The sequence below is a fragment of the Aotus nancymaae genome, unplaced genomic scaffold, assembly GCF_030222135.1.
Source record: "Aotus nancymaae isolate 86718 unplaced genomic scaffold, 86718_ANA_hifiasm-v0.15.2.pri h1tg000006l, whole genome shotgun sequence".
Taxonomy (NCBI): domain Eukaryota; kingdom Metazoa; phylum Chordata; class Mammalia; order Primates; family Aotidae; genus Aotus; species Aotus nancymaae.
In genome coordinates this window covers 75,784,554-75,811,618 of record NW_026988417.1, presented here as the reverse complement: position 1 = coordinate 75,811,618, position 27,065 = coordinate 75,784,554, and the positions used below count along the sequence as shown (strand labels likewise).

Genomic DNA, 27,065 nt, shown 5'->3' with positions numbered 1-27,065 from the left:
AGGAGTTTGAGACCAGCCTGGCCAACATGGTGAAACCCCATCTCTACTAAAAACACAAAAATTAGCCAGGCATGGTGGCACACACTTGTAGTCCCAGCTACTCGAGAGGCACAGGAATCACTTGAATGTGGGAGGTGGAGTTGCAGTGAGCCAAGATTGTGTCACTGCACTCCAGCCTGGGCAACAGAACAAGACTCAGTCTCAGAAAAAAAAAAGAACCTCAACTCATATACTAAAGTTAACTGAGAATGAATCATAGCTTACATGTAAAACCTAAAACTATGAAATATTGAGAAGAAAACCTAAAAAATCTGTGACCATGCATTAGGCAAAGATTTTAGATATAAAATTAAGATCCCAAAAAGAAAAAAATGGAAAATTGGACTTACCGAAATTAAATATATATGCTTTTCAACATACAGTTGAGACTGGGCGCCTTAACAGGCGGTGGCTCACACCTGTAATCCTAGCACTTTGGGAGGCCGAGGTGGGTGGATCACCTGAGGTCAGGAAAGTGTCTTTCACTTTCTTGATGGTGTCCCTTCAAAGCACAAGTTAATTTTGATGATGTCCAATTATTTTCTTTTGCTGTGCTTTAAGTGTCTTAAGAAACCATCACCTGGCAGGGCAAGGTAGCTCATGCCTGTAATCCCAGCACTTTGGGAGGCTGAGGCAGGCAAATCACGAGGTCAGGCGTTTGAGACAAGCCTGACTAACATAGTGAAACCCCATCTCTCCTAAAAATACAAAATTTAGCTGGGCATGGTGGCGCGCACCTGTAGTCCCAGCTACTTGGGAGGCTGAGGCAGGAGAATCGCTTGAACCCGGGAGGCGGAGGTTGTGGTGAGCTGAGATTGCAGCACTGCTCTCCAGCCTGGGCAGCAGAGTAAGACTCCATCTTAAAAAAAAAAAAAAAACTTGTGCCAATCTAATAGTAAAAAAATAAGTAAAAATAAAAGAAACTACTACCTAATCCAAATCTCTAAGATTAACTCTATATTTTTCTAAAAGTTGTGTAGACTTACCTCTGATATTTAGGTCTTTGCTTCATTTTGAGTTAATTTTTTTGCATGTGGATATCCAGTTCTCCTAGCACTAGTTGTTGGAAAGTAGGAGGATAAATTTTTAAAGGGAATGTTTTTCTCTGAAGAAAAAAATGGCAAAGATGTAAAGTAGAAATTATAACCACAAACTGCCCTAAATCAAATATGAATGAATAATTTATTTCACTGTAAAGCATATCATATCAAGTAAGTCTGGTATAAGACTCCAAGCCCTTTCACAAGTGCAGGAACAATTAACTGGGCTACAAGTAGTGATGAGACTATTCTTATCTTCTTATCTAAGAAAAATCTGTGACCTTCAAATTTTTCCATATTCATTGTCTCAACTGACCATCTTTTTCCAATTTATCTAGCACTTAAAGGAATAATGCAAAACACTAAAATGCAGACATTTGTACATTAGTCAAATGTAACACCAAAGGGCATTAGATACTATATGTATGAACCTTGCTTTACATAAAGATCAGGTACAGAGGTTGGATTTATATAAGCAATAAGTTAAAGCTGGTGATTTACAAACAGGCTTCCTTTCAATAAGATTTATCCTGGTGTATTTAAGTTCAATTCTATTTACAAACAACAAAAAGCACAATATTCAGACCTCTCAGCAGTAAGTTTTGTATAAAATGAAGTATAAACTGGTTATTACACTTCAAAATTTAAGCCTTTGTTTGAGGTAGAATGAACAAACATCAAAGTACTTTTTAAGGGGAATTTTAAATAATATACATTTACCTTGTCAGTCATCTTTTGTAATTCTAAGTTTTCATATTAGGATTAACTGTATTTTAGGAACACTTATTCGGTGACAAAAAAGATGTTTTACAAACACAGGTGAATAATGTGCTTGTTTCTTCTATCCATTAAAATACTCCATTTCTGAAAGTAGAGTTACCTATGTTTTTCTGTTTCTCTCTTCAAATGTGGATATGAGTGGAGAAAATTGTCCTTAGTATGCTTCCTTTCAGATTAGGTTTCTCCCTGTTTTCTGATGAGCATTGAGTTCTTCCAAGAGAAGTCAAACTAAGTGTCCAGCTTATTATTCAAAAGTAATATTTCAAAGTTCAGGGATAATGGAGAGTGAAAAACACATTAGGTATGTTATTTCCAGACTGTACTCCCCAGCGTGGCTGCCTGACAAAGTTTCAGTACTTCTCTTTTAGGGTATTCTGGGACAAGGGGATTTTTGTAGTATTTGATATTTGCTTGAGCCTAATTTTCAAACTACGATTTAATTTTCATATTTAAGTAAAAGTTATCTTCAAGGTTTTATAGGTATTGTCAATTTTCTTAAGAATTATAAACCAGGCCGGGCGCGGTGGCTCACACCTGTAATCCCAGCACTTTGGAAGGCCGAGGCGGGTGGATCACGAGGTCAAGAGATCGAGACCATCCTGGTCAGCATGGTGAAACCCCGTCTCTACTAAAAATACAAAAAATTAGTTGGGCATGGTGGCACGTGCTTGTAATCCCAGCTACTCAGGAGGCTGAGGCAGGAGAATTGCCTGAACCCAGGAGGCAGAGGTTGCGGTGAGCCGAGATCGCGCCATTGCACTCCAGCCTGGGTAACAAGAGCGAAACTCCGTCTCAAAAAAAAAAAAAAAAAAGAATTATAAACCAAAGATCTTTTGGAAATGTAGTCTAGTCATAAAAAGAGTCAATGTTTTGATAACTCATAGTTGTTTTTCTTGTTTTTGAAGCAAATTGAACAAGTTAAAACTGTGTCCAGTCACACTGCTTAGTGCTATAGTAGTAAATTCAAAAACAGTACCTATTGGCTAATCTGCTCCTACTGACCTACTGCTTCCACATTTTGGAAAACTCATAAATGCTGCAAGCCATACCAAAAGTATAAGCAGATTTTTGTGATATGCAGAATTAGTAATTTTAATAAGTCAGAATTGCAAATTTGTCCACTGTGCAGAATGGTCAATTTATAAAATACGGTAAATTTAACCTTAAAAAATGTTGACTGACCGGGTGCGGTGGCTCACGCCTGTAATCCCAGCACTTTGGGAGGCCAAGGCGGGCGGATCATGAGGTCAAGATTGAGACCATCCTGGCCAACATGGTGGAACCCCGTCTCTACGAAAAATACAAAGATAAGCTGGGCGTGGTGGTGCACACCTGTAGTCCCAGCTACTGGGGAGGCTGAGGCAGGAGAATCGTTTGAACCTGGGAGGCGGAGGTTGCAGTGAGCTGAGATTGTGCCACTGCACTTCAGCCTGGCTAGAGAGCGAGACTCCATCTCAAAAAAAAAAAAAATGTTGACCAAGTATTTTTAATTAAAATGTTAATATATTTTAGGTCTCTCATTTGAATGGATATCCATCGTTACTTAGCAAATGCCTGAATTTATTGGTATTAGCAAAACTTGAACATTTATAGTCTGGTAGAGATGACCAGTGTTCCCTTGATAAGGTTTTCATATCAGTTCTCGCTGAATGATGTTTTAAAGGATTCTGTGCAACACTGTTAGCTCTGATATTTAAGAAACAGATTATTATATCCTTTAGCAACTTAACAAAGTGATTGATGGCACACACTTCTCCATCAAAGAGATGCTTATTCAAATCTACAAAAAGATAAATATGCCCAGAAAGCTCACATAATATTTTCTGTTGAAGATACAATTCCCTCTGTTTAGGAACTAGTTCAAAAATTGCTACTTTTGAATGGGTTCTTAGAACTCGCTCACAAATATTTATGACCCGACATAGACTTTCTGAGGGAAAATGCAAACCATTCTTCTTTTTAACAAATAATAGTGACCCAATTTTAGAGGCTTTGAGATCTGATGCATACAGTGCAGTGATGCAGTCCTCACAAGTTAAAAGAGCTGATAACTTGTCTGCAACATAACCAGCATAACAGATGAGATTTCGTCTATTATCTGATAGGTCTAATAATGCCTCACTTAGTGAACAATTAGACCAGTCTTGACAAATGCCCTCTTCGTGAAAGACAGTCTTTGTAACACTGACACCATACTGACGCTGAACTGCCCAAAGGGCCAAATCTTTCCTTCGAGCAACTGAAATGTCAAAGATGCTTACTTTGCTTAGAAAAACTTCATCTTGAAATGTGTATCTGGTCTCCAGATTATGGTAAGCTTTCTGGAATGCCATGCAGGTAGGGCTAGAACTCGTTACTAATAGCTGCCTGAGCACCTTTAGAAATAATTCCAGATGATCGTGACTGAATTTGTAAGTCAGAAGATAAGGAAAAGGCATGACCTTTGGGAAAACATAATTTTGGTAGAGCCATTTTAAGCTCTCAGCATTGAGCAAAAATCCCAGGAATCCTAGTTTTTGCTTACCTTGAATTATTTGATTATTGCTAGTGTCAGATAATGTAACAAAAATAGTCTTGGCTTCAATTAACACGTGGTTTATTTTACTGTACGTTTCAGGCAACAGAGGCCCTTTAAGTCCCTTTCCATAACAGTTTCTACTATTAAAAATGTCAAACAGATTGTTAATTAAACGTAAAAAATGGATGGTACCAATGCAGTTTTGAAAAGGCGGCAGGCCTAAGGATAGCAAATATTCTAATGCACTGGCTACACTCTCACTAAAGAGTTGGGCAGCACAATTCACTTTCAGTACATGATTTTTCAGATTTGCAGGTGTACTTGGAATTCTTTCCATATTTGATAATTCCTTTTCCTCTAGTGCTACTAACTCCACAAGGTGCTGCCAATGTGCTATGCCATTAATAAACTGAATGCTTTGAAAATTCTGAAATGCATTTCTTATTAATCTTAGCAAGTGGCAAGAATCAAAGAAGTATGCAATTTGTTGACTACAAGATGAAGGATGCTGAAATGTACATTTCATATCATCTCCATCAATATGTATCCCCAATGCTTTTGCCATCTGAACACTATGTGCTGTGGCATCAGATGTAACAGCCAGAACTGTGATTCCTATGTCACTCAGTTTACCAATAGTCAGCCGAAGCAGCTGAGCTTGCAAACATCCAGATGCTCTGTTTACAAAAAAATAACCAAGAGGTGTTCTCCAATGGCCAAAAATACCCACTGCCATTAACAAAACAGTTTCTGTAGCAAGTGGTGTTTCATCAGCATTAAGTTTTCCAAGACCAAAGTCCATAAACCCCTGCAAACTATGACTGCTGGGATCCCACTGAAGCTGTTGCTTGAGAGGTATACTTTTTATTATCAATGAACAATATTGATAGAGTTGATCTCCGTTCTGTACTCTTCGTTGAAGAAAAGAAAAAATGTGGCTGTTGAAACCTGGACCAGGTTGGCATTTGGATAACCACCTAGAATATATAAAAAGTGAAACACAGAAAACTTAAAGAAATAGAAATAAAAAGGTAAATAGGAAAATGACTTAAGCAGTACTAAAGTAGTCTCCCATCCCTGTAGAAATAAAGCCAAGTATATAAGAAGCCAAATTCTATAGACATTTTCAATGGTATATTCATAGTTACAATAAAATAGTAAGGTAAGAGAAACTTAGAAACACAAAGTAGTATTTTAAGATGCAAACATACAACATTTTTTTTTTTTTTGTAGAGACAGGGTTTTACCACATTGGCCAGGTTGGTCTCAAATGCCTGTCCTTGTGATCTGTCTGTCTCGGTCGCCCAAAGTGCTGGGATTACAGGTATGAGCCACCATGCCCGGCCTTAAATTTTTTTGTTTTCTTTTTATTCTCTGCCTGGGATTCGAACCTATGACCCTCCTATTCCTGTGCCCTACCTACTGTGCTACTCTCCTAATGCTCTAGCCCTATTCCAAACACTAACCCTACCTGGGATTTGAACCTACATCCTAGCGGCTCCTAGACCTATGCCTTAACCACTGCACTAGCAGGCTGCCTCATATTTTTCTCATTTATTCTTTAAAAAGTAAACAAACCAACTAACCAGTTTGTTCTAATTGATCTTTTTATATTGTAAATCATAACCCAGTCTTAATTGTAAATTCACTGAAATGAGAAAATTGCTGAATGGGAAGGAACCTTTGAGAACATCTAGTACATCTACCTCATTTTACAGACTAGGAAACTGGGACAAAGGGAGAGGTTAAGCTACTTGGCCCATAATGTACTGTTAGTTTTGAACAAATGTGAAACCCAGTTTCCTGATGCCCAGGGGTTTACTGCTTTTCTCACTCTTTACAGCCTCAAAATTATGCCCTTAAAGGCATATAACTTTTGTGCATCTATACCTCTATACAACCCACCTGTGCTACTATCTTAGAAGTTCTTTCATGGTATCTCTGTTCTCAGACTGCTAATTATTTTCTTCCTATTAATTATGGTGTCTATCTTTGGAATTCTTCTTACTTCTAATTTACTCTTTCTAACTGGTTACAGATCAGGAAAGAAAACATCCATATTTAATAACTCTACAACTAAAGGGATTCTGAGGGAGAGACTGGGAATGTTCACCTGTAACTAACATATACTTTTATAACTCAAAGGTCTTTTGAGTTAAATTTCTGATTTTTTGGCTGTATTCGAAGGCAACTAAGCTTCTTACTGGACAGCTGACTGCTACTTAATTGAGAGTTTAATGTTCTTCCCTAAGTATTTTGGGATAGGGCTTTCCAAATATTTTAGGTGCCACCTAGAAGTTTCATAAACAAATATCATCCTTAGTACATACCATAAACTTTCACATATATGCAGTATGTATCACACACACACACAGTTAACTTTTGAACTTTTTTTGCAACCAAATGCATGGAGGGAAAATACAGTATTTATAGGATGAAAAACTTGCATATACAGACAGCCAACTTTTCATATACATGGGTTCTGCAGGACTGTCTACAGGACTTGTGTATACATGGATTTTGGTATACTGGCACAAGTTGGGGGTGTCTTAGAACCAATCCCCCACATATACTAAGGAATGACTGTAATAGTTTATAAATATAAATTATAAATATATACATATACATATATGTGTAAGGTCTTTTAGGCTGACTGATGGTGCCATGGACGCCATGTTAACCTCTGTGACCTGCACAGACACTCCAGATGAGTTCCTGGAAAATCTAAAGTAAATGGAAGACCTTGAAAAAAGGAAGAAATGATCAACCCCTTCTGCATCTACTTAACTTTGAGACATTCTCTATTGTTCCTTATTCCTGCCCTAATTGATAAGGCTATTGGAGTTTGTAACCTTGGTCAACCTTGTCACTCCACACCCTAGGACCCACTCCCAGCTTGCAAAAATAGCCCTACACTGTAACATTCCACTGCCCACCCCAAACCTACAAAACCAACTCCTATCCCACCGCCCTTCACTGACACCCTTTTTGGCCTCAGCCTGCCTGCACCCAGGTGAATAAACAGCCATGTTACTCACACAAAGCCTGTTTGGGGGAGTCTCTTCATTTAGCACACATTTTAACAATACACACACTTAAATGGCAATTATGACTCACTAATTTCATGATGCACTAATAGATTTAAAAAACACACAGGCCAGGAATGGTAGCTCACATCTGTAATTCCAGCACTTTGGGAAGCCAAGATGGGCAGATCACGAGGTCAGGAGTTTGAGACCAGCCTGACCAACATGGTGAAACCCCATTTCTACTAAAAATACAAAAATTAGTTGGGCGTGGTGGCATGTGCCTGTAATCCCAGCTACTCAGGAGGCTGAGGCAGGAGAATTGCTTGAACCCTGGAGGCGGAGGTTGCAATGAGCCCAGATTGCACTACCACACTCCAGCCTGGGCAACAAGAGCAAAACTCCATCTCAAAAAAAAAAAAAAGTAGTACATATACACCATGGCATATACTATGTAGCCATAAAAAAGAACAAGATCATGTCTTTTGCAGCAACATGGATGGAGCTAAAGGCTATTATCCTTAGCAAACTAACACAAGAACAGAAAACCAAATACTGCATGTTCTATAAGTGGGAGCTAAATGATGAGAACTTGCCTGGGCACCATGGCTTACGCCTGTAATCTCAGCACTTTGGGAGGCTGAGGGAGGCAGGTTGCCTGAGGTCAGGAGTTCAAGACCAGCCTGGCCAACATGGTGAAACACAATCTCTACTAAAAATACACAAATTAGCCAGGCTCAGTGCTGTATGCCTGCAATCCCAGCTACTTGGGAGGCTGAGGCAGGAGAATCACTTGAACACAGTAGGCGGAGGTTGCAGTGAGCCAAGATTACACCACTACACTCCAGTCCGGGCAACAGAGCAAAACTCTGTCTCAAAAAAAAATAAAAATAAAAAAGAGAACAACGGACACTGGGGTCTATCGAGGGCGGTGGAAGTTGGGACAAGAGAGAAGCAGAAAAGACAATTACTGGATACTGTGCTTAACACCTGGGTGATGAAATAATCTGTACAACAAACCCCTGTGACATGAGTTTACCTATGTAACAAACCTTTACATGTACCCCTGAACTTAAAAGATTTAAAAAAAGGAAAAAATAGTAAGACAATCACTAAACAATATAGCAATGCTACAACAACTAGTATGTTGAAAACTCTTTTCAAGTGTGTCACCCAATTTTAGTTGTTTAAAATTTATGTTTTTCACATTACGATCCTCAAATAAGCACCAAAGATGCTGTGCTGCATATGTAGTATGTATATAATAAAGCACACAGTGTCCCTATGTTTTAAATAGGGTAAAAAAAATTTATGTTCTGCTGAGGTTTGATTTTTAAATGGAACTCTCAATGGTATCTGAATATCTACAGCTACTAGAATGATGTCATGAACATGAAGCAGAATGATATGTGGATTTGATTTATTTTTTAAAGTTTTTATAAGAAAGAGTAGGCATACTCAAACCAAGTTCATGAGTTAGAACAGTAGGGAAGGACATAATTTCTCCCTTAAATCTCTTTTCTTCCCTGAAAATAAAAAAATTTTCTTCTGATCATAAAAAAAGACATTCTTCTTTTTGTTTGAGACAGAGTCTTACTCCGTCACCTAGGCTGAGTGCAGTGGCACAATCTCGGCTCACTGTAGCCTCTGCCCCTTGAGTTGCAGTGATTCACCTGCCTCAGCCTCCTGGGGAGCTGGGATTATAGGCGCACACCACCAGGCTTGGCTAATATTTTTTTTAGTAGAGATGGAGTTTCACCACATTGGCAAGGCTGGAACTCCTGACCTCAGGTGATCCACCTGGCTCAACCTCCCAAATTGCTGGGATTACAGGCGTAAGCTGCCACGCCTGGCTGACACATTCTTCTTTTCAGAAAAACTAAATACAGAAAGTATAAAGAAGAAAGTAAAAAGTTACTGTTAATATTTCATGAACATTCTTCCATATGTCTTTATGTATACATACCTAGATATAATTTTCAAAATTGTATATTGAATCTATTTTTCACTTAATGGTAATGTTGCACATATTTTTACACTCCCTTAAATATCAACCTACAGCAACATTTTAAATGTGTACATAGTATATACCACAGTATAGTTAAATGAAGATAATTTAACTAACTCAAATCAAAGGACATCTTGATAATTTCAAATTTTTAGATAATATAACAGTGCCACAATGTGTGTATGTATACCTGTGCACCCGTACACATATACATATTTATGTCATTTGTGTAATCATCTGAGGTAAACTTATGCATATATTGGCATATATGAACTCAATTTTAATAAGAAATTAAAGACAAATTTTGGATTTCGGGTGCACATAACTGGGTGTGTCAATTTATTAATATTCCCAAATTGTCCTTGCGAAAGTTCAAACTAATTTTCATTTATATTCTCATCAACATATTTTAAATTAACAAACCAATATCTAATAACTTAGTTATGGAATTTTTTTTTTTTTTTTTTTTTTTTTTTTGAGACGGAGTTTCGCTCTTGTTACCCAGGCTGGAGTGCAATGGTGTGATCTCGGCTCACCGCAACCTCCGCCTCCTGGGTTCAAGCAATTCTCCTGCCTCAGCCTCCTGAGTAGCTGGGATTACAGGCATGTGCCACCATGCCCAGCTCATTTTTTGTATCTTTAATAGAGACGGGGTTTCACCATGTTGACCAGGATGGTCTCGATCTCTTGACCTTGTGATCCACCCACCACGGCCTCCCAAAGTGCTGGGATTACAGGCGTGAGCCACCGCGCCCGGCCAGTTATGGAATTATTATAGGGAGTCAGTTAGGTAGCTTAAAATTCTGCCTGGGAGGCCGGGTACGGTGGCTCACACCTGTAATCCCAGCACTTTGAAAAGCTGAGGTGGGTGGATCACGAGGTCAAGAGATTGAGACTATCCTGGCCAACATGATGAAACACCATCTCTACTAAAAATACAAAAGTTAGCTGGGTGTGGTGGCACGCACCTGCAGTCCCAGCTTCTTGGGAAGCTGAAGCAGGAGAATCACTTAAACGTGGGAGGCGGAGGTTGCAGTGAGCCAAGATCATGTCACTGCACTCCAGCCTGGTGACGGAGCGAGACGCCGAATCAAAAAAACAAAAAATTCTGCCTGGGAAAAAATATAGTCCTAGAGATCCATAGTTCTAAGTGTTTTTCTGTTAAAACTTTTAGCTACTCTTGCTGTTCTTACTTTTGATTCTCTCACAGCAGGTAAATTATAGAGGGAGTTCATTTACTAAACTGCAGTGAATATAAACCAAAAATTAGAAACAGAGGAAATATAAATAAGGAACAACTGTGCCAGCGTTTTCTATCTATGACCAAAGTCACACTGAATATATCACTATTAAAATAAGTTGCGAATATTAAGACTTAGTTTCAAAGGTTTTGTGAAAATAAATTACCTTAAAGACCCCAAACACTCGAATTATAAAAAACACAGCTTTGGGAAAGTTTTGGACATAAAGAATCCAGGGAAAACAGAAAAAGGATACAATATCAGTAAAGAGAAAATTAGAGAAGTATCTGATATAGCTAAGAATAGAGAAAGATGTATGACAATTAGAAATTTGTAAGGCACCCTATAACCAAACCAAGGGTTTTAAAAAATTTAAGTCTAGTTTGGTGTGTCATCATCTAATTGTTAACCATTTAATTGTTTCTCCATCACTATGGAGGGAAAGACAGCAGTTTTGACTACAATTCTGGTACTGCCTTTTTCCAGTTACTTACTTTCCCTGGTCGGTGACTGGTCACATTTTCTCCTTTCTCCCCAAATCTAATCCCTTCCTTGCCAACTCTCAGTAATAACTATTTCATTGAGAAAACAGAAGCAATCCAATAAAAACTCATTTTCCTGCTGAGTGTGGTGGTGCATGTGTATAGTTCTAGCTACTCAGGGAGGCTAACTGGAAGACTGCTTGAGCCCAGGATAGCTCAAGGCTAGCCTGGGCAACACAATGAGGCCCCATCTTGTTTTTCTTTTTTCTTTTTGGAGAGGGAGTTTTGCTGTTGCCCAGGCTGGAGTGCAATGGTGTGGTCTCCGCTCACTGCAACCTCTGCCTCCCAGGTTCAAGCGATTCTCCTGCCTCACTCAGCCTCCCGAGTAGTTGGGATTACAGGCGCCCACCACCACACCCAGCTAATTTTTGTATTTTTTAGTACAGACGGGGTTTCACCATATCGGCCAGGCTGGTCTTGAACTCCTGAACTCATGATCTGTTCGACTAGACCTCTGAAAGTGCTGAGATTATAGACATGAGCCACCTTTCCTGGCCAAGGCCCCATCTTTTTAAAAGACAAAACTCATTTTCCTACTACCAAATCTGTTAATCAATTGTATCTGTACTTCTGCCTTTCTTCCTGTTTCAATGGATGAACTGTCCCAATACCTTAAGGTCATACTTCCCTCCACAATGGTGCTGGGTATTCCTCCTGCAATTATCCTTTCTCGTATACATTGCCAATTTTCTTCTCTCTCTTGGATCATTCCCATAAACATGCAAACATGCTGGGACATCTGCCATCTCAACAAACACCCTTCCCTCAATGCATGTTCCCTTCTACCTACAGACCTTTTTCTCTGCTCTCCTTCATAGCAAAATTCCACGGAAGAGTCCACAATCATTTTCTCTGCTTCTTCACCTTTAATCTCTCTTAATCCCACTCCAATCAGGTTTACCTCTCCACCACACTACTGTAACTGCTTTTGTCATGGTCATCAATGACCTTCATCTTGCAAAATCCAATGGTCAATTCTCTGTCCTCATCTTACCTGATCTCCCAGCAGCATTTGACATAGTGGACTACTCCCTCCTTGAAATACTTTCTACACTTGACTTCCAGGCCACCACAATCTCCTGGTTTTCCTCCTGCCTTACTGGCCGCTCCTGATCAATAAATATTTATTGAATAAATGAATACTGAATATGATTATAAAGATCTAATACTTAAGATTATCTGTGTTAAAAACAGATCACTTTTTAAATGGGAAAATAAATGGAAATGTATATACCATTAATCTAAGAACCTTATATTAATAGAAAATAAATGAAAACTATATACCATTAATGTAACAGAACACTATATGGCCATTAAAACAAAATTTTACTGGTAGATAGTTGTTGTTTTTTTTAAACTCCGGGAGGATACACACAAAACTGCTAATTGTAGTTATGTTGTAGGATTAGGGAAAGGGAAGTACTGTGTTTTTCACTTTCTGGTATTTAGGTACTTATATATCGTTTGAATGTTTTATAACAAACATGTATTACTATCATACTAAACAATATACCTTACTTAGGCAAAGAACCTAAAGAAATGAGCAACTGTTTGAGTACTGGAATTATTAATCTAAATATATAATGTCACAGCAAAAGTCACAAAATGCAAAATGACATGAAGAGAGAAAAGTGTGACCTTGAATTACCAAGAACATTTATTCTAGGAGGTGATGCAGAACTATGGCAAATGAAGAAAACCATGAAAAATAAGAAAAGTACGTGAAATATCTTTTTTTTTTTTTTTGAGACGTAGTTTCGCTCTTGTTACCCAGGCTGGAGTGCAACAGCGCGATCTTGGCTCACCGCAACCTCCACCTCCTGGGTTCAAGCAATTCTCCTGCCTCAGCCTCCCGAGTAGCTGGGACTAAAGGTGCGCACCACCATGCCCAGCTAATTTTTGCATTTTTAGTAGAGACGGGATTTCACCTTGTTGACCAGGATGGTCTCGATCTCTTGACCTCATGATCCACCCACCTCGGCCTCCCAAAGTGCTGGGATTATAGGCATGAGCCACCGCGCCCGGCCACGTGAAATATCTTATACAAACCATAGTGAAATACTATTAAGTAATGCTTTAAAACTATGTAGAAGAGATTAACAAGGTACAGCTTCTCAACTCAAAGATAGATGTTTAGATTTATAAATGATGGACATTTTAATTACCCTGATTTGATCATTACAAATTGTATACATGTATCAAAATATCACATGTACCCTCAGAATATGTACAACTAATTTATCAACCAGAAAACAAAAAAACAACCAAAAAGGTATGAGGGGAAATTATCAACACAGTACCTATAAAACTATCTTGCTTAGCAAAAAGTGAATAATTATAAATAAGTATAATATCTAGCCTGAATGGTAAAATCACATTACGAAAAAGTAAGCTTTATATACAAATGTTCATCTAAATATATGAAATAACAAGTATAACCCCAAAATGGAAACAATAGAAATGTCCAATAGTTGGAGAATGCCAGAGTTAATTAAGTAGGGTAGGACTACCTGATATCATGCAGCTATTAAAACTTGTCTATAAAGAGTTCAAAATAATGTTACAGATAAAAGGCATATATAATAAAGTGATAAAAGGCTGGCTGGAAATTTATTTACAAAAGATCATAGCAATGTAAACACTAGTAAATCTAAGTGAACACACACACACACACACACACACACACAAAGACTGAAAGAAAATGCTCTGTTAACAATAAATAAATTTTCCCTCTTCTAAATTTTTTCTTCTTCAGCCTATTCTGAAGGTCAATTATTTCTAAATTTTTTATTAGTAGCAGTATTGTTATAGCATGTATAGAGGAAAATCTACATTTTTTTCTGTTTTTAATTATTTTAATTAAAAAGCCTAAGATTTCGAGAGAGAGATCCAAGATGGCTGACCACTAGCAGCTCGGGATAGTAGCTCCTAATGAAAGTGCAGAGAATGAGAGGACGCCACACTTTCAGATGAATTTTTGTCGCTCACGGACCAGGAGATTCCCAGCGGAGGAGCCCCACAGGTCGCTAGCGCGACTCTTGTGGCCTGTGCGGCGGTTTTGCAGGAGCCTCAGCGCGGCAGTTCTTGGTGCAGAGTGAGCGGGACTGGGTCCCCTTTTGGCCGATTCCCGGGCAGAAAAGCACCATCAATCTTAACACCGCTGTTTTGGCCGGCACAGTGGATTGCTCAGATTTCGGCGCTGGGAATCAACAAGTTCGATGTCCACTCAGAAACCGAATTTGAAAGTCGGGAATCACAAAGACGACAGGTGGATAAATTTACAATGATGAGAAGAAACCAGCGTAAAAAGGCTGAGAATATCCAAAATCACAATGCCTCTCCCTCTACAGGTGATTACAGTTCCTCATCAGCAACGGAACAAGCCCTGATGGAGAACGAATGTGATCCATTAACAGAAGTAGACTTCAGAAGGTGGATGATAAGAAACTTCTGTGAATTAAAAGAACTTGTTCTAACCCAATGCAAAGAAACTAAGAACTTTGAAAAAAGGTTTGACGAAATGCTAACAAGAATAGACAATTTGGGCCGGGCGCGGTGGCTCAAGCCTGTAATCCCAGCACTTTGGGAGGCCGAGGCGGGTGGATCACGAGGTCAAGAGATCGAGACCATCCTGGTCAACATGGTGAAACCCCGTCTCTACTAATACAAAAAAAAAAATTAGCTGGGCACGGTGGCGCGTGCCTGTAATCCCAGCTACTCAGGAGGCTGAGGCAGGAGAATTGCCTGAACCCAGGAGGCGGAGATTGCGGCGAGCCAAGATCGCGCCATTGCGCTCCAGCCTGGGTATCAAGAGCGAAACTCCGTCTCAAAAAAAAAAAAAAAAAAAAAAAAAAAAAAAAGAATAGACAATTTGGAGAGGAATATAGGTGAATTAATGGAGCTGAAAAACACAACATGAGAACTTCGCGAAGAATGCACAAGTTTTAACAGTCGAATTGATCAAGCAGAAAAAAGGATATCAGAGTTCGAAGACCAACTTAACGAAATAAAAAGAGAAGTCAAGATTAGAGAAAAAAGGATAAAAAAGAATGAGCAAAGTGTCCAAGAAATATGGGACTATGTGAAAAGACCTAATCTACGTTTGATAGGTGTACCTGAATGTGACGAAGAGAATGAATCCAAGTTGGAAAATACTCTTCAGGATATTATTCAGGAAAATTTTCCCAACCTAGTAAGACAGGACAAGATTCAACTCCAGGTAATACAGAGAACACCACAAAGATATTCCTCAAGAAGACTAACCCCAAGGCACATAATCGTCAGATTCACTAGGGTTGAAATGAAGGAGAAAATACTAAGAGCAGCTAGAGAGAAAGGTCAGGTTACCCACAAAGGGAAGCCTATCAGACTTACAGCAGATCTCTCAGCAGAAACCCTACAAGCCAGAAAAGAGTGGGGGCCAATATTCAACATCCTTAAAGAAAAGAACTTTCAACCCAGAATTTCATATCCAGCCAAACTGAGCTTCAAAAGTGAAGGAAAAATAAAATCTTTTGCAAACAAGCAAGCACTTAGAGATTTTACCATCACCAGGCCTGCTTTGCAGAAGCTTCTGAAAGAAGCACTACACATATAAACGAACAACCAGTATCAGCCTTTCCAAAAATATATCCAGCTAGCATCAAATGACAGTATTAAACTCATATATATTATTAACTTGGTAAAAAGCCAAAACCCATCGGTACGCTGTATCCAGACCCATCTCACATGCAACGATACACAAAGACTCAAAGGGACAGAGGAAGATTTACCAACCAAATGGAGAGCAAACATAAATAAATAAATAAAAAGCAGGAGTTGCAATTCTCACCTCTGATAAAATAGACCTTAAAGCAACAAAGATCAAAAGAGGCAAAGAAGGACATTACATAATGGTAAAAGGATCAATGCAACAAGAAGAGCTAACGATCCTATATATACACGCACCCAATACAGGAGCACCCAGATACATAAGACAAGTTCTTAATGACTTATAAAGAGATTTAGCCTCCCACACAATAATAGTGGGAGACTGTAACATCACATTGTCAATATTAGACTGATCAACGAGATAGAAAATTAACAAGGATATCCAGGACTTGAACTCAGACCCGGAACAAGTAAACTTAATAAACATTTATAGAACTCTCCACTTCAAATACACAAAACATACATTCTTATCAGTACCATATCACACCTATTCCAAAAGTGACTACGTAATTGCAAGTAAATCACTCCTTAATAATTGCATAGCATTTCATAGGTTTAAATGAAATATTGGTTGGTTGCTTGTTTGTTATTTTCTTCCCTTATTCCTTCCTGTCTCCATTGTTAAGCACAATTATTGGCATAAAAGAGGTTTTCAATTCCCATTTTTAGACTGCATTCTAGCCTGGGCAATAAAACAATATCCCCGTTCTCTCTCCCTCTTTCTCTTCCTTTTTCTTCCTCTTCTTCATTCTTTTTTTTTTTCTTTTTTTTCTCTCTTTCTTTCTTCCTTTTAAAAAAAAAATAAAAAATAAAAAAATAAAAAAATAAAAATTAAATTAAAAATAAAATAAAATAAAATAAAAAAGCCTAAGATTTCTCCCCAAATCTACATTTTTAAAAAAAGGAATCTGGGCTGGGTGCAGTGGCTCATACCTGTAATCCTAGCATTTTGGGAGGATGAGGCGAGTTGATCACGAGGTCAGGAGTTCAAGACCAGCCTGGCCAAAATGGTAAAACCCCATCTCTACCAAAAATACAAAAATTAGCCAGGCGTGGCAGTGAGGCTGAGGCAGAATTGCTTGAACCCAGGAGGAGGAAGTTGCAGTGAGCCAAGATTGCACCACTGCACTCTAGCCTGGGCAACAGAGTAAGACTCTATCTCAAAAGAGAAAAAAAGGAATCTGTAAAACTAGGCTGGGCATGGTGGCTCACGCCTATAATCCCAGCACTTTGGGAGGCCAAGGAGGTTGGATCACTGAGGCCAGGAGTTTGAGATCAGCCTGGCCAACATAGCAAAACCCCATCTCTACTAAAAATACAAAAAATTAGTTGGATGTAGTGGTGCAAGCCTGTAATCCCAGCTACTCAGTAGGAGGCTGAGGCACGAGAATTGTTTGAACCTGGGAGGCAAGGTTACAGCAAGCTGAGATCGACTATGCCACTGTACTGCATGCAGCCTGGGCAACAGAGCAAGACTCAGTCTCAAGAAAAAAAAAATTTGTAGAACTAGTGGTAAAAACAGTAAAAATTAAAAATTCAGTATTAAATTTAGAAGATATTACTAGAAAATAATCGTTACTTGCTCCACACTAAGAGAATTATAAATATATCTATCCATTTTAATCACAAATCCTAAAAAATTATTTATCAAAATCTGTTCCCTGGTCAACCTACATTGTCATCAAGTGCAGTGCTTATGAAAAATGCAGATTTTTGTGCTTTGCTTAAGACCAATGGTTATCAATCTAGAACTGTTCTATATTTTCTAAGATAGTCAGTTATTAAAACTTCTGAAGTATACTAGAAATTCCAATATTTCAGGCTTCAAATTTTATCACCCAGACTGTCTGGGAGATGCAAAATACTTGTCACACTACGTGTCTTCATTTTGTTGGTGAAAGTACTGCTGACGTGATAATAGGTAAATACCACCTAGAAGTTTTTGAAAAATAGAAAATGAGAGTCCATTTTTTTTCCATTATAAGTCCATTTTTTCTTTTTTTTAAATGGGAGTATGAGTACTAATAGCCTTAATAAATAAAATCCAATAAAATAATAATATGGTTTGACATCTAAAGAGTAATTCGCATGTAATTAGCAAGATGTGGTGACAAGAAAGACATTTTTAAAAAATAAAAAATAATTCACTTACGTTCTGAGGATGGAAGAATGAGGCAGCTTAAGAATCTTTCTTACATAATCATAGACTTTGCTACTGCACAAGTAGAGCGTACATGCAAACTGTTTCATTTCTGTGGAGTACTCATCTGTTTCTCTCCAATTATATAACTCCCACTTAAAATCTGTTAAAATATATTTTTGTATTCTTTGTGATGAATAGTAACATTTTCAGGTACAGATTATAGCATTTGATAAAAAATGCACTGGGCATCAAAATTCAAATACAAACAGAGTTGCATTTTAATTGAGTCTATTCAGAGGTTAATATCCACTTAGGGCTTCTTGACCAATTTATTTGGTTCATCTTGAATCAATAAATAAATCAATTTATTTGGTTCATCTTGAATCAAAGGAAAGAAAAAATTTTCAACTTAAATTATGTTTCACTATTCAGTGGCAGCCTGACTGTAGAGATTTTTAGAGGAACAGGAAAGAAAATAAAATGAGGACATTTATTTATTTTATTTTGTTCCCTGCTTACTATTTCTCTGAGGGTGAAAATCAGATATGAAAAACATTTCTGGGGATAGGGTACGATTCAGACTGAACAGACCATCTTGCCTAACATTGAGAGAAAAAAAAACTGTTGCTGGTGGGGATTCCTATTTATGACCTCTAGTCCCCTCCTGGAAAAACATAAAATATTCTCCTCCTTTGGAGACAGCTACTCTTTTCTAAAAACAGGACACATTTCTCTTTTCTTAGAATGTAAGTCCAAACCTCTGCTTCTTTCATCAAAGAATAAAGCTGGCAATTTTTATTCTGCACTTTTTCAAATATCTTAGTTCACAAAGAGGACTAGGTAGCCTTTCAGTGGGTTTATAGATCTACCCTATAAAATATTTTAGAAAAAAATGTGAAGATACACAATTTCCAAGCTCAAAGAAATTTTGCAAACTAGTACAACTCCACTTCAAAAAGACTTTGGTAAAATTATATAGTAGTTAAAATTGTTTATAATGAAACTGCAGTAGCAAATAGGTAAGAGCTACCACAAAAAGTTCTGTACTAGCCGGGCGTGGTGGCTCACGCCTGTCATCCCAGCACTTTGGGAGGCCGAGGCGGGTGGATGACGAGGTCAAGAGATCGAGACCATCCTGGTCAACATGGTGAAACCCCGTCTCTACTAAAAATACAAAAAATGAGCTGGGCATGGTGGCGCGTGCCTGTAATCCCACCTACTCAGGAGGCTGAGGCAGGAGAATTGCCTGAACCCAGGAGGCGGAGGTTGCGGTGAGCCGAGATCACGCCATTGCACTCCAGCCTGGGTAACGAGAGCGAAACTCCGTCTCAAAAAAAAAAAAAAAAAAAAAAAAGGAAAAGCAAATAAATATTTAAATAATTAAAATAATGTGTAACCCCACTACCCAGAGATGAGACCGTATGGTTTATACCATTTTCTGTTCTGAACTTTTTTAGTACAGAACTTTTTTTTTTTTTTGAGACGGAGTTTCGCTCTCGTTATCCAGGCTGGAGTGCAATGGCACGATCTCGGCTCACCGCAACCTCCGCCTCCTGGGTTCAGGCAATTCTCCTGCCTCAGCCTCCTGAGTAGGTGGGATTACAGGCACGCGCCACCATGCCCAGCTCATTTTTTGTATTTTTAGTAGAGACGGGGTTTCACCATGTTGACCAGGATGGTCTCGATCTCTTGACCTCGTCATCCACCCGCCTCGGCCTCCCAAAGTGCTGGGATGACAGGCGTGAGCCACCGTGCCCGGCCTTGCTTTTCCTATAATAAATGTGACTTTTATAATTGGAAAAGCATAAAATGTAAAAGAATTTTTGTGATTAATTTTCAGTCTTCTTGCTTAAGCTACTGAGACTTTCATTTTCCAGCTGAAAGCATGTTTTCATAGGAAAGAAAAAATAAATATTTAATAATATCTCAGAAAAATAGCTATTTTATAAATACTACAGGTTACTGGGGGGAAGTACCTGAAAATTGAGCTCGTAGCAGACACTCTGTTTCTTCAGAAAGTAGTTTCTCTTCTACAAGTGCATCAATTAATCGTAAACCCTTTCTCTTCTTGATCATCCTGTAGTTTTTTACAGAGATAAGTCTTTTTCTGGACACTTGTAACATTTGTTGTACCTCAGCCAGTTTCTCTGCACCTATCGTCAAAGGTGTCTTTAAACTATAGTTATGGTCCTCAGTAGCAACTTCTTGAGAATTAACTGGAAGAGGTTGTTTTAGGATTTTCTGTCTTGCTTTGCCTTTAAGATGTACCCCTTGAGGAACCTATGACCGATACATAAAATTAAAGTTATTTTAGAAATCATCACATAGTAGAGTATCTGTAAAAATACCCTAAATAAGAAGTACTAATCTGGTTGCTGTGGAGAGTTAGTTACGAAAGAAAAGGTCATAATTTCTGAATTTTTTAATGTATAGTTTATAGGATAATATAAACAGGTATTTTTTTTTGCACATATGCAGAAATATTAATGTGATGTTGAAAGTTTCTGAAATAAAGTAACTAGGGAAAGGTGGTAGTAAACTGGGATGGCTTCATGGAAGTGAGCTTCAAGTAGTTCTTTGAAGGTACAATAACACGGTTAATGAAGGTGACAGAGAAGTTATTTGCACAAAAAAGAAGGCATAGTGGACAGAACATGGCTTTGGAATTAAGACTGACGTGGCTTTGAATCTTAGCTCCCTCAGTTAGCTGTCACATAAGCTCTACAATCTCTTGTGTCCTCATCTATAAAATGTGGATAATAATATAGGATTGTTTTGAAGATACAATATTAGAATTTATGTAAATCTCCTAGCTCAATGCCTGGACCATTGTAGCTCTCAATACATAGCAGCCATTATTTATGTTACACAAAAGTATGAAAGCAGGCAAACTTATCACACACATATATATATGGCAAGTATATATGCTTTGAAAAGAGAATTCAGGGCAGTGAAAAATGTACAAATCAGTTAATAGGAAGCACTTGGAACTTGATGAGTTTGAATTTTACACCAATGAAATACTTCCGAATAGGGGAATGAGATAAACCAATACTGAAAGAAGGAGACTCCGATGATTCAGAGGAGAGTACGGCTAGTGTTGGGATAGAACAGTTAGGTGTCTATCACAGATTGCAGAAAATGAAAGTCCATGTGTCAGAGTTGTGGTTAAGGGGTAAAAGGATAAAATAAGGGGCCAGGCGCAGTGGCTCACGCCTATAACCCCAGAACTTTGGGAGGCCGAGGCGGGTGGATCACAAGGTCAAGAGATCAAGACCATCCTGGCCAACATGGTGAAACCCTGTCTCAAAAAAAAAAAAAGGATAAAATAAAAACAGTCATAGAAAACAGAAGAATATCATACCAATACTCGTGACTCACTTATAGAAAGTTCCATTATTTCCCACATACTTCCTATATTAATGTTAATAATTAGGTATATTTTTGATCAAGATAAATAACGTTATTCGGAAGAACCAAAAAAACATAGATAATTTCAAAGTACTATGAAAGCTGTCTCGTATTTAACAAAAACTTATATTCTAAGGCTGTTTATATCTACTAGTTGATTTTTGTGATTAGTTAGTAGCCTTTACATATGTCTAGACAAATGATTTGCATTTATATACTTTTTTAAAAGCTCCAGAACAAATGCTTATATAGACTCTTTTTAAAAAATTAATTTTCAAAGCATTTAAAATCTATTAGTAGATTTAAGACTTGGGATTTTTTGTTTGTTTGTTTGCAAATTCAAGCTGTAATGGGAGCTATCTTGATTTTTTAAAGGCTCTGTAAAATCTAGTTTTGTTCATTTACACATACATTTAAGTACCTTGTATAGAGAAACAGAAGGCACAGTTCCTTTTTTCAGCTTTCTTCTTATGCCATATGACTCAAAGTCACTTTCTTGAAAATGTTTGGAACACAGTATAGCACCTGGTCCTGGAATCCAAATCTTTTTGCTTCTGGGGTCCACACGATTAACAGCCCTGATCCATTTTGAGCGCTGTATGGTATCAGTTGGAAATCTATGGCAATGATATTAAAGTTCCATTAATAAAAAACATTATAGTAATACTACAGTAGTATTTATTATATAAACCCATTTATTATTTTACTGCTTTATAGAAACATAAAGCCAAGTGAATTAAGTTTAATTAATTTAGCTCAGTTCATTTTTCAACATTCTTTGATTTTTTTTTAATCCAAAAGTTCAATATCTGATTTTGTCTGTGTCAATTATAGAGGGGCAATTCTCATATTAAATATCCTACTGTATTTTGTCTTCACTTCCTACTTAACAGAAATTGCTCAAATTTAAATGGTAAAAGAATATATGCATCTTTTCCTTTGGTGTGGTGATTTTAAAGTATTTGGTACTCCTCCTTTTAAGAAGTGGAGGCTGGCTGGGCGCAGTGGCTCAAGCCTGTAATCCCAGCACTTTGGGAGGCCAAGGCGGGTGGATCACGAGGTCAAGAGATCGAGACCATCCTGGTCAACATGGTGAAACCCCGTCTCTACTAAAAATACAAAAAATGAGCTGGGCATGGTGGCGCGTGCCTGTAATCCCACCTACTCAGGAGGCTGAGGCAGGAGAATTGCCTGAACCCAGGAGGCGGAGGTTGCGGTGAGCCGAGATTGCACCATTGCACTCCAGCCTGGGTAACGAGAGTGAAAACTCCGTCTCAAAAAAAAAAAAAAAAAAAAAATACCAGCCACTTTGGGAGGCTGAGGCAGGTGGATCACCTGAGGTCAAGAGTTCAAGACCAGCCTGGCCAACATGGTGAAACTCTGTCTCTACTAAAAATACAAAACATTAGCCAGGTGTGGTGGTGGGTGCCTGTAATCCCAGCTACTGGGGACGCTAAGGCAGGAGGATCTCTTGAACCCATGAGGTGGAGATTGCAGTGAGCCGAGATCACGCCACTGCACTCCAGCCTGGGCAACAAGAGTGAAAGTCCATCTCAAAAAAAAAAAAAAAAAAGAGAAGCCTAATTCTCCTCCCCTTGAGGGAGTATGGGCTAGAGTCAGTGATTGCTAAGGAATGGAAAAAGCACATGTGACAGTAAGTGACCACAGACTACGTCATAAAGGCATTGAGGCTTCCTCCTTGCTCCCTGTATAGAATGGTTTGCTCTGGAGTAAGTTATCTGCCATGTTATAAACAGTCCTGTGGTGAAAACTAGTTGGTGAGGAACTGAGGCCTCCAGTCAAAGGCTATGTTGAGTTAGTCTTTTTGAAAGCAGGTGACTTCAGCCTTCTTATGAGATACCATAACATCCAGCTACACTCTTGAATCCCTGACCCTCAGAAATGTGTGAGATAAAAACGTTTATATTGAATTTTGAGGTAACTTGTTATGTATCAGTAGAAAACAAGTATACTTACAGGCCAGGGACGGTGGCTCACACCTGTAATCCCAAGGTCAGGAGTTTGAGACCAGCCTGACCAGCTTGGTGAGACCCTGTCTCTACTAAAAATACAAAAAATTAGCTGGGCATGGTGGTGCATACCTGTAATCCAGCTACTCGGAAGGCTAAGGCAGGAGAATCGCTTGAACCCAGGAGATGGAGGTTGCAGTGAGCTGAGATCGTGCCACTGCACTCCAGCCTGGGCAACAGAGCGAGACTCTGTCTCTAAAAACAAACAAACAAACAAGTATATTTAGTATAATCAATTTTTTCATGTTTAAAGGCACTACTTCTTCCTAGCCTTGATTATAAAAATTACCTTGCGTTTATTTATTTTTCAATCCAAGCCAAATTATGTTTAGAAACTTGTCAGCCAGACGTGGTGGTTTATGCCTGTAATCTCAGAACTTTGGAAAGTCGAGGGGGCAGATCACTTGAGGTCAGGAGTTCAAGACCAGCCTGGCCAACATGGTGAAACCCTGTCTCTAATAAAAATATAAAAATTAGCTGCGCATAGTGGCCCATGCCTGTAATTCCAGCTACTCAGGAGGCTGAGGCAGGAGAATCGCTTGAACCCAGGAGGTGGAGGTTGCAGTGAGCCGAGATCGTGCCACTGCATGCTAACAGGTGACAGCGAGACTCTATCTCAAAAAAAAAAAAAGAAACTTGTGAAATTAACACAACAAAAAATCACAAAACTCGGTGGTTTCCCATTGAACAAAGAAAAAAAAATCACAAAACTACTCTTTCTGCTCCCTCTTCTTTGACTTATCTTAGAGACAGATTTATAGGTAACTATGCTTTCTGTGTATTTTAATTTAGCCTTTAAAGCACATAGTCATTAGAACTGAGATTGGTAAAAACATTTTCTCAGCTAATTGCTAGAGAAATATAGCAGTATGGTAAAACATAATTCTGAGATACTCAATCACCTTGAGAAAGAACACTGAATTGGAAAACCTGTATTTAAGCTTCAATGACCTTTGACCAGCTATATGGCACTAGATACAACTCTGAATCTTTGAACTTCCTCATGGGGTGTAGTCCGAGTGTATGAGGCTACAAATGTATTCAAAATTACTTTTTAAACTGTAAAGTACTATCCAAAGTTTGGTCTTTCCTAGGAACAACTGTTTCTATTTCTGGGATTATAATTTTATTGTTCTAGAAAGATGATGATACTTGATCAAGAGAAAATGTACAGGGAATTCTTTTTCCAATAAGATTGGGGCAAATCTTTTTCCAAAAGAACTCTTTTCACTGAGTTCTTTTCTAACTCATGGCAAATATTTGCAAGGCAGCTTTTCCACGGATTGGGTAGAGTCTCTAAACGTGTAAGGAACCCTCAAAAGTTGGTCCACCAACTTTTATTACTACCATGGTCTTCAGATGCAAAGCTTCCCAACTGTTATGCCTCTTAAGTACAGCTGTTGATCTTCTTAGCCCATGGAGTGGCCTGGGACACCTGAATAGTTACTTCAAGGCAGCCCCAAACAGTGCTATAGTTTTGCCCCAAAGTATTAAACAATTATTTCCTATGCATAAAATGCTACCAAAAAGGTTGGGGCCGGGTGGGGTGGCTCATGCCTGTAATCCCAGCCCAGGAGTTGGTGACCAACTTGGGCAACATACTGAGACCTCATCTCTACTAAAAAATAAAAATAAAAATTAGCCATGGTGGTGGCCTGTGCCTGTAGTCTCATAAGGCTGAGGTGGGAGGATCGCTTGAGCCTGGGAGACAGAGACTGCACTGAGCTGTGATGGTCACACTGCTCTCCAGCCTGGGCAATGAAATGAGACCCTGTCTCAAAAAAAAGGAAAAGAGAAGAAAAAGGCTGGGAAATATTGTAGTCTAACTAGCATAACTAGTTTTGAGGTCTTGGTAATACCACTTTTAAAGCATTTATGTTGTGCTATATGTATGCTGTAAAGACTTACACGTTTTGGTTTTACGAAAACTCTACAAGGCAGGTTTTTATTCCTCTTACAGAAGATGAAACCAAGACTCAGAGCCAAGTACAGACATCAGCAAATAATTAAAATTGGAATTCATGTCTCCCTAGTTTAAAGCTACCTCTATGATAAGAAAAATCTCAAATCAATTATCATCTCACATACACAATGAATTGGTTCACACTGTTAACAATTTAGGTGAAGGAATCAGCCCTATTTAAAAAATAATAATAATGAATTTGATACATAGTCTATCATACATAGTCCAAACTCCTTAACCTGGCATTTAAATTTTTGGAATGCTTTGTTTCTCAGGTACTTTTCCACTCCTCTATATTATATTCGCACTTTCCACCCTTTACATTTATTTTTCCATGCCACTACTAAATGCCACTCCTAAAGTGCTACCCTCTTTCTATCCCCCCTTTCCACCATGAAGTTCTTTTCGATCTTTCCATAAAACTGCTTTGTCATTAACTATGTACATCTTATTACTATCTTAATAGACTACTTCTTTTTGAAGCTCATCTCCTTCTGTCTGTGAGGCTCTATTTTACCGACTTTTCTACTTGCCAGTATACCCTGAATACTGATTTGAATGACCTATACCCGTCTGAACCATGGATATGAGTTCAGATAAGACTGGTCTGAAATTCTTCCCCACCGTCGAGCCAAATGAAACTTCCCTGCCATGATCAAATCCAGTAAGAATCGGACCGGCCTTGTAGAGCTCGTCTAATAGCATTTAAGAACTTGCAATGTCGGGCCGGGCGCGGTGGCTCAAGCCTGTAATCCCAGCACTTTGGGAGGCCAAGGCGGGTGGATGACGAGGTCAAGAGATCGAGACCATCCTGGTCAACATGGTGAAACCCCGTCTCTACTAAAAATACAAAAAATGAGCTGGGCATGGTGGCGCGTGCCTGTAATCCCAGCTACTCAGGAGGCTGAGGCAGGAGAATTGCCTGAACCCAGGAGGCGGAGGTTGCGGTGAGCCGAGATCGCGCCATTGCACTCCAGCCTGGGTAACAAGAGCGAAACTCCGTCTCAAAAAAAAAAAAAAAAAAAAAAAAGAACTTGCAATGTCAGACAGTACAGGAGAAAACTGATCTGTCCTCGTGCTCAGAAAGACGCCACACACTTCAACCTTTGTCCCAAACTGCCTTCCCTTCCGGCCTCCTCACTTTAAATAATAAGACTATCAAATTAATGGAGGGTTCCTTTCGAGGAACTCTCGCTAAAGCGGTTGACGGAGTGAGAATCGGCTACTCAGGGGTAACCACTAAGCGGCGAGACACAGAACCTCAACTCTCAAGAGTACCCCAATTCCGCTCCCACGCCCCTACGCTGTACACGTCACGTCGCGTCACACCCACGGCGCGGCCCTGCCCCGCCCCACGCCGCGCTACGGCCTGTCAGGCCCTGCAGGGAGTTCGAGGGCTCCGAGGTTGCTGCCATACGCACTGGTGGAAGGAGAGGCCGCGCTCCCGGCTGAGCACGGTGTCACGGGTGCTGCAGCCCACTGCGGAGCAACTTCGGGTCATCTTCTTGTTACGTGGGGCCCCACCTTCGGGGTCCCCAGACTGCATGAATCACGATCACTTTAGCTCCGCCTGTTGACTCGGCGGATGAGGCCTTTATTTGACAGGAAAGGCGG

At 39.1% G+C, this 27,065-nt stretch overlaps 1 protein-coding gene across 1 annotated transcript; it reads right to left on the bottom strand.

The window, feature by feature from the left end:
* Nucleotides 1-801: 801 nt before the first annotated feature.
* THAP9 (THAP domain containing 9) lies at nt 802-27,036 on the bottom strand. The gene is made up of 5 exons (XM_012446958.2): nt 26,873-27,036; nt 21,880-22,075; nt 20,024-20,327; nt 18,057-18,207; nt 802-5,354 (listed from the first exon to the last, which is right to left on the bottom strand). Exons 1-5 carry the CDS (start codon nt 26,995-26,997, stop codon nt 3,377-3,379), a joined length of 2,754 nt encoding a protein of 917 aa, XP_012302381.2. The 5' UTR covers nt 26,998-27,036; the 3' UTR covers nt 802-3,376.
* Between the last annotated feature and the right edge of the window lie 29 nt (nt 27,037-27,065).

Bases quoted from the DNA above. Each gene is read 5' to 3' on its own strand.
- THAP9 (XM_012446958.2), bottom strand. From the start codon at position 26,997: ATGCAGTCTGGGGACCCCGAAGGTGGGGCCCCACGTAACAAGAAGATG. The intron at 22,076-26,872 runs GTGCGTATGGCA...TCATTGCCATAG, and splicing joins CGCGGCCTCTCCTTCCACCA to ATTTCCAACTGATACCATAC. The intron at 18,208-20,023 runs GTACTTCCCCCC...ATATTTTAACAG, and splicing joins GCTACGAGCTCAATTTTCAG to ATTTTAAGTGGGAGTTATAT.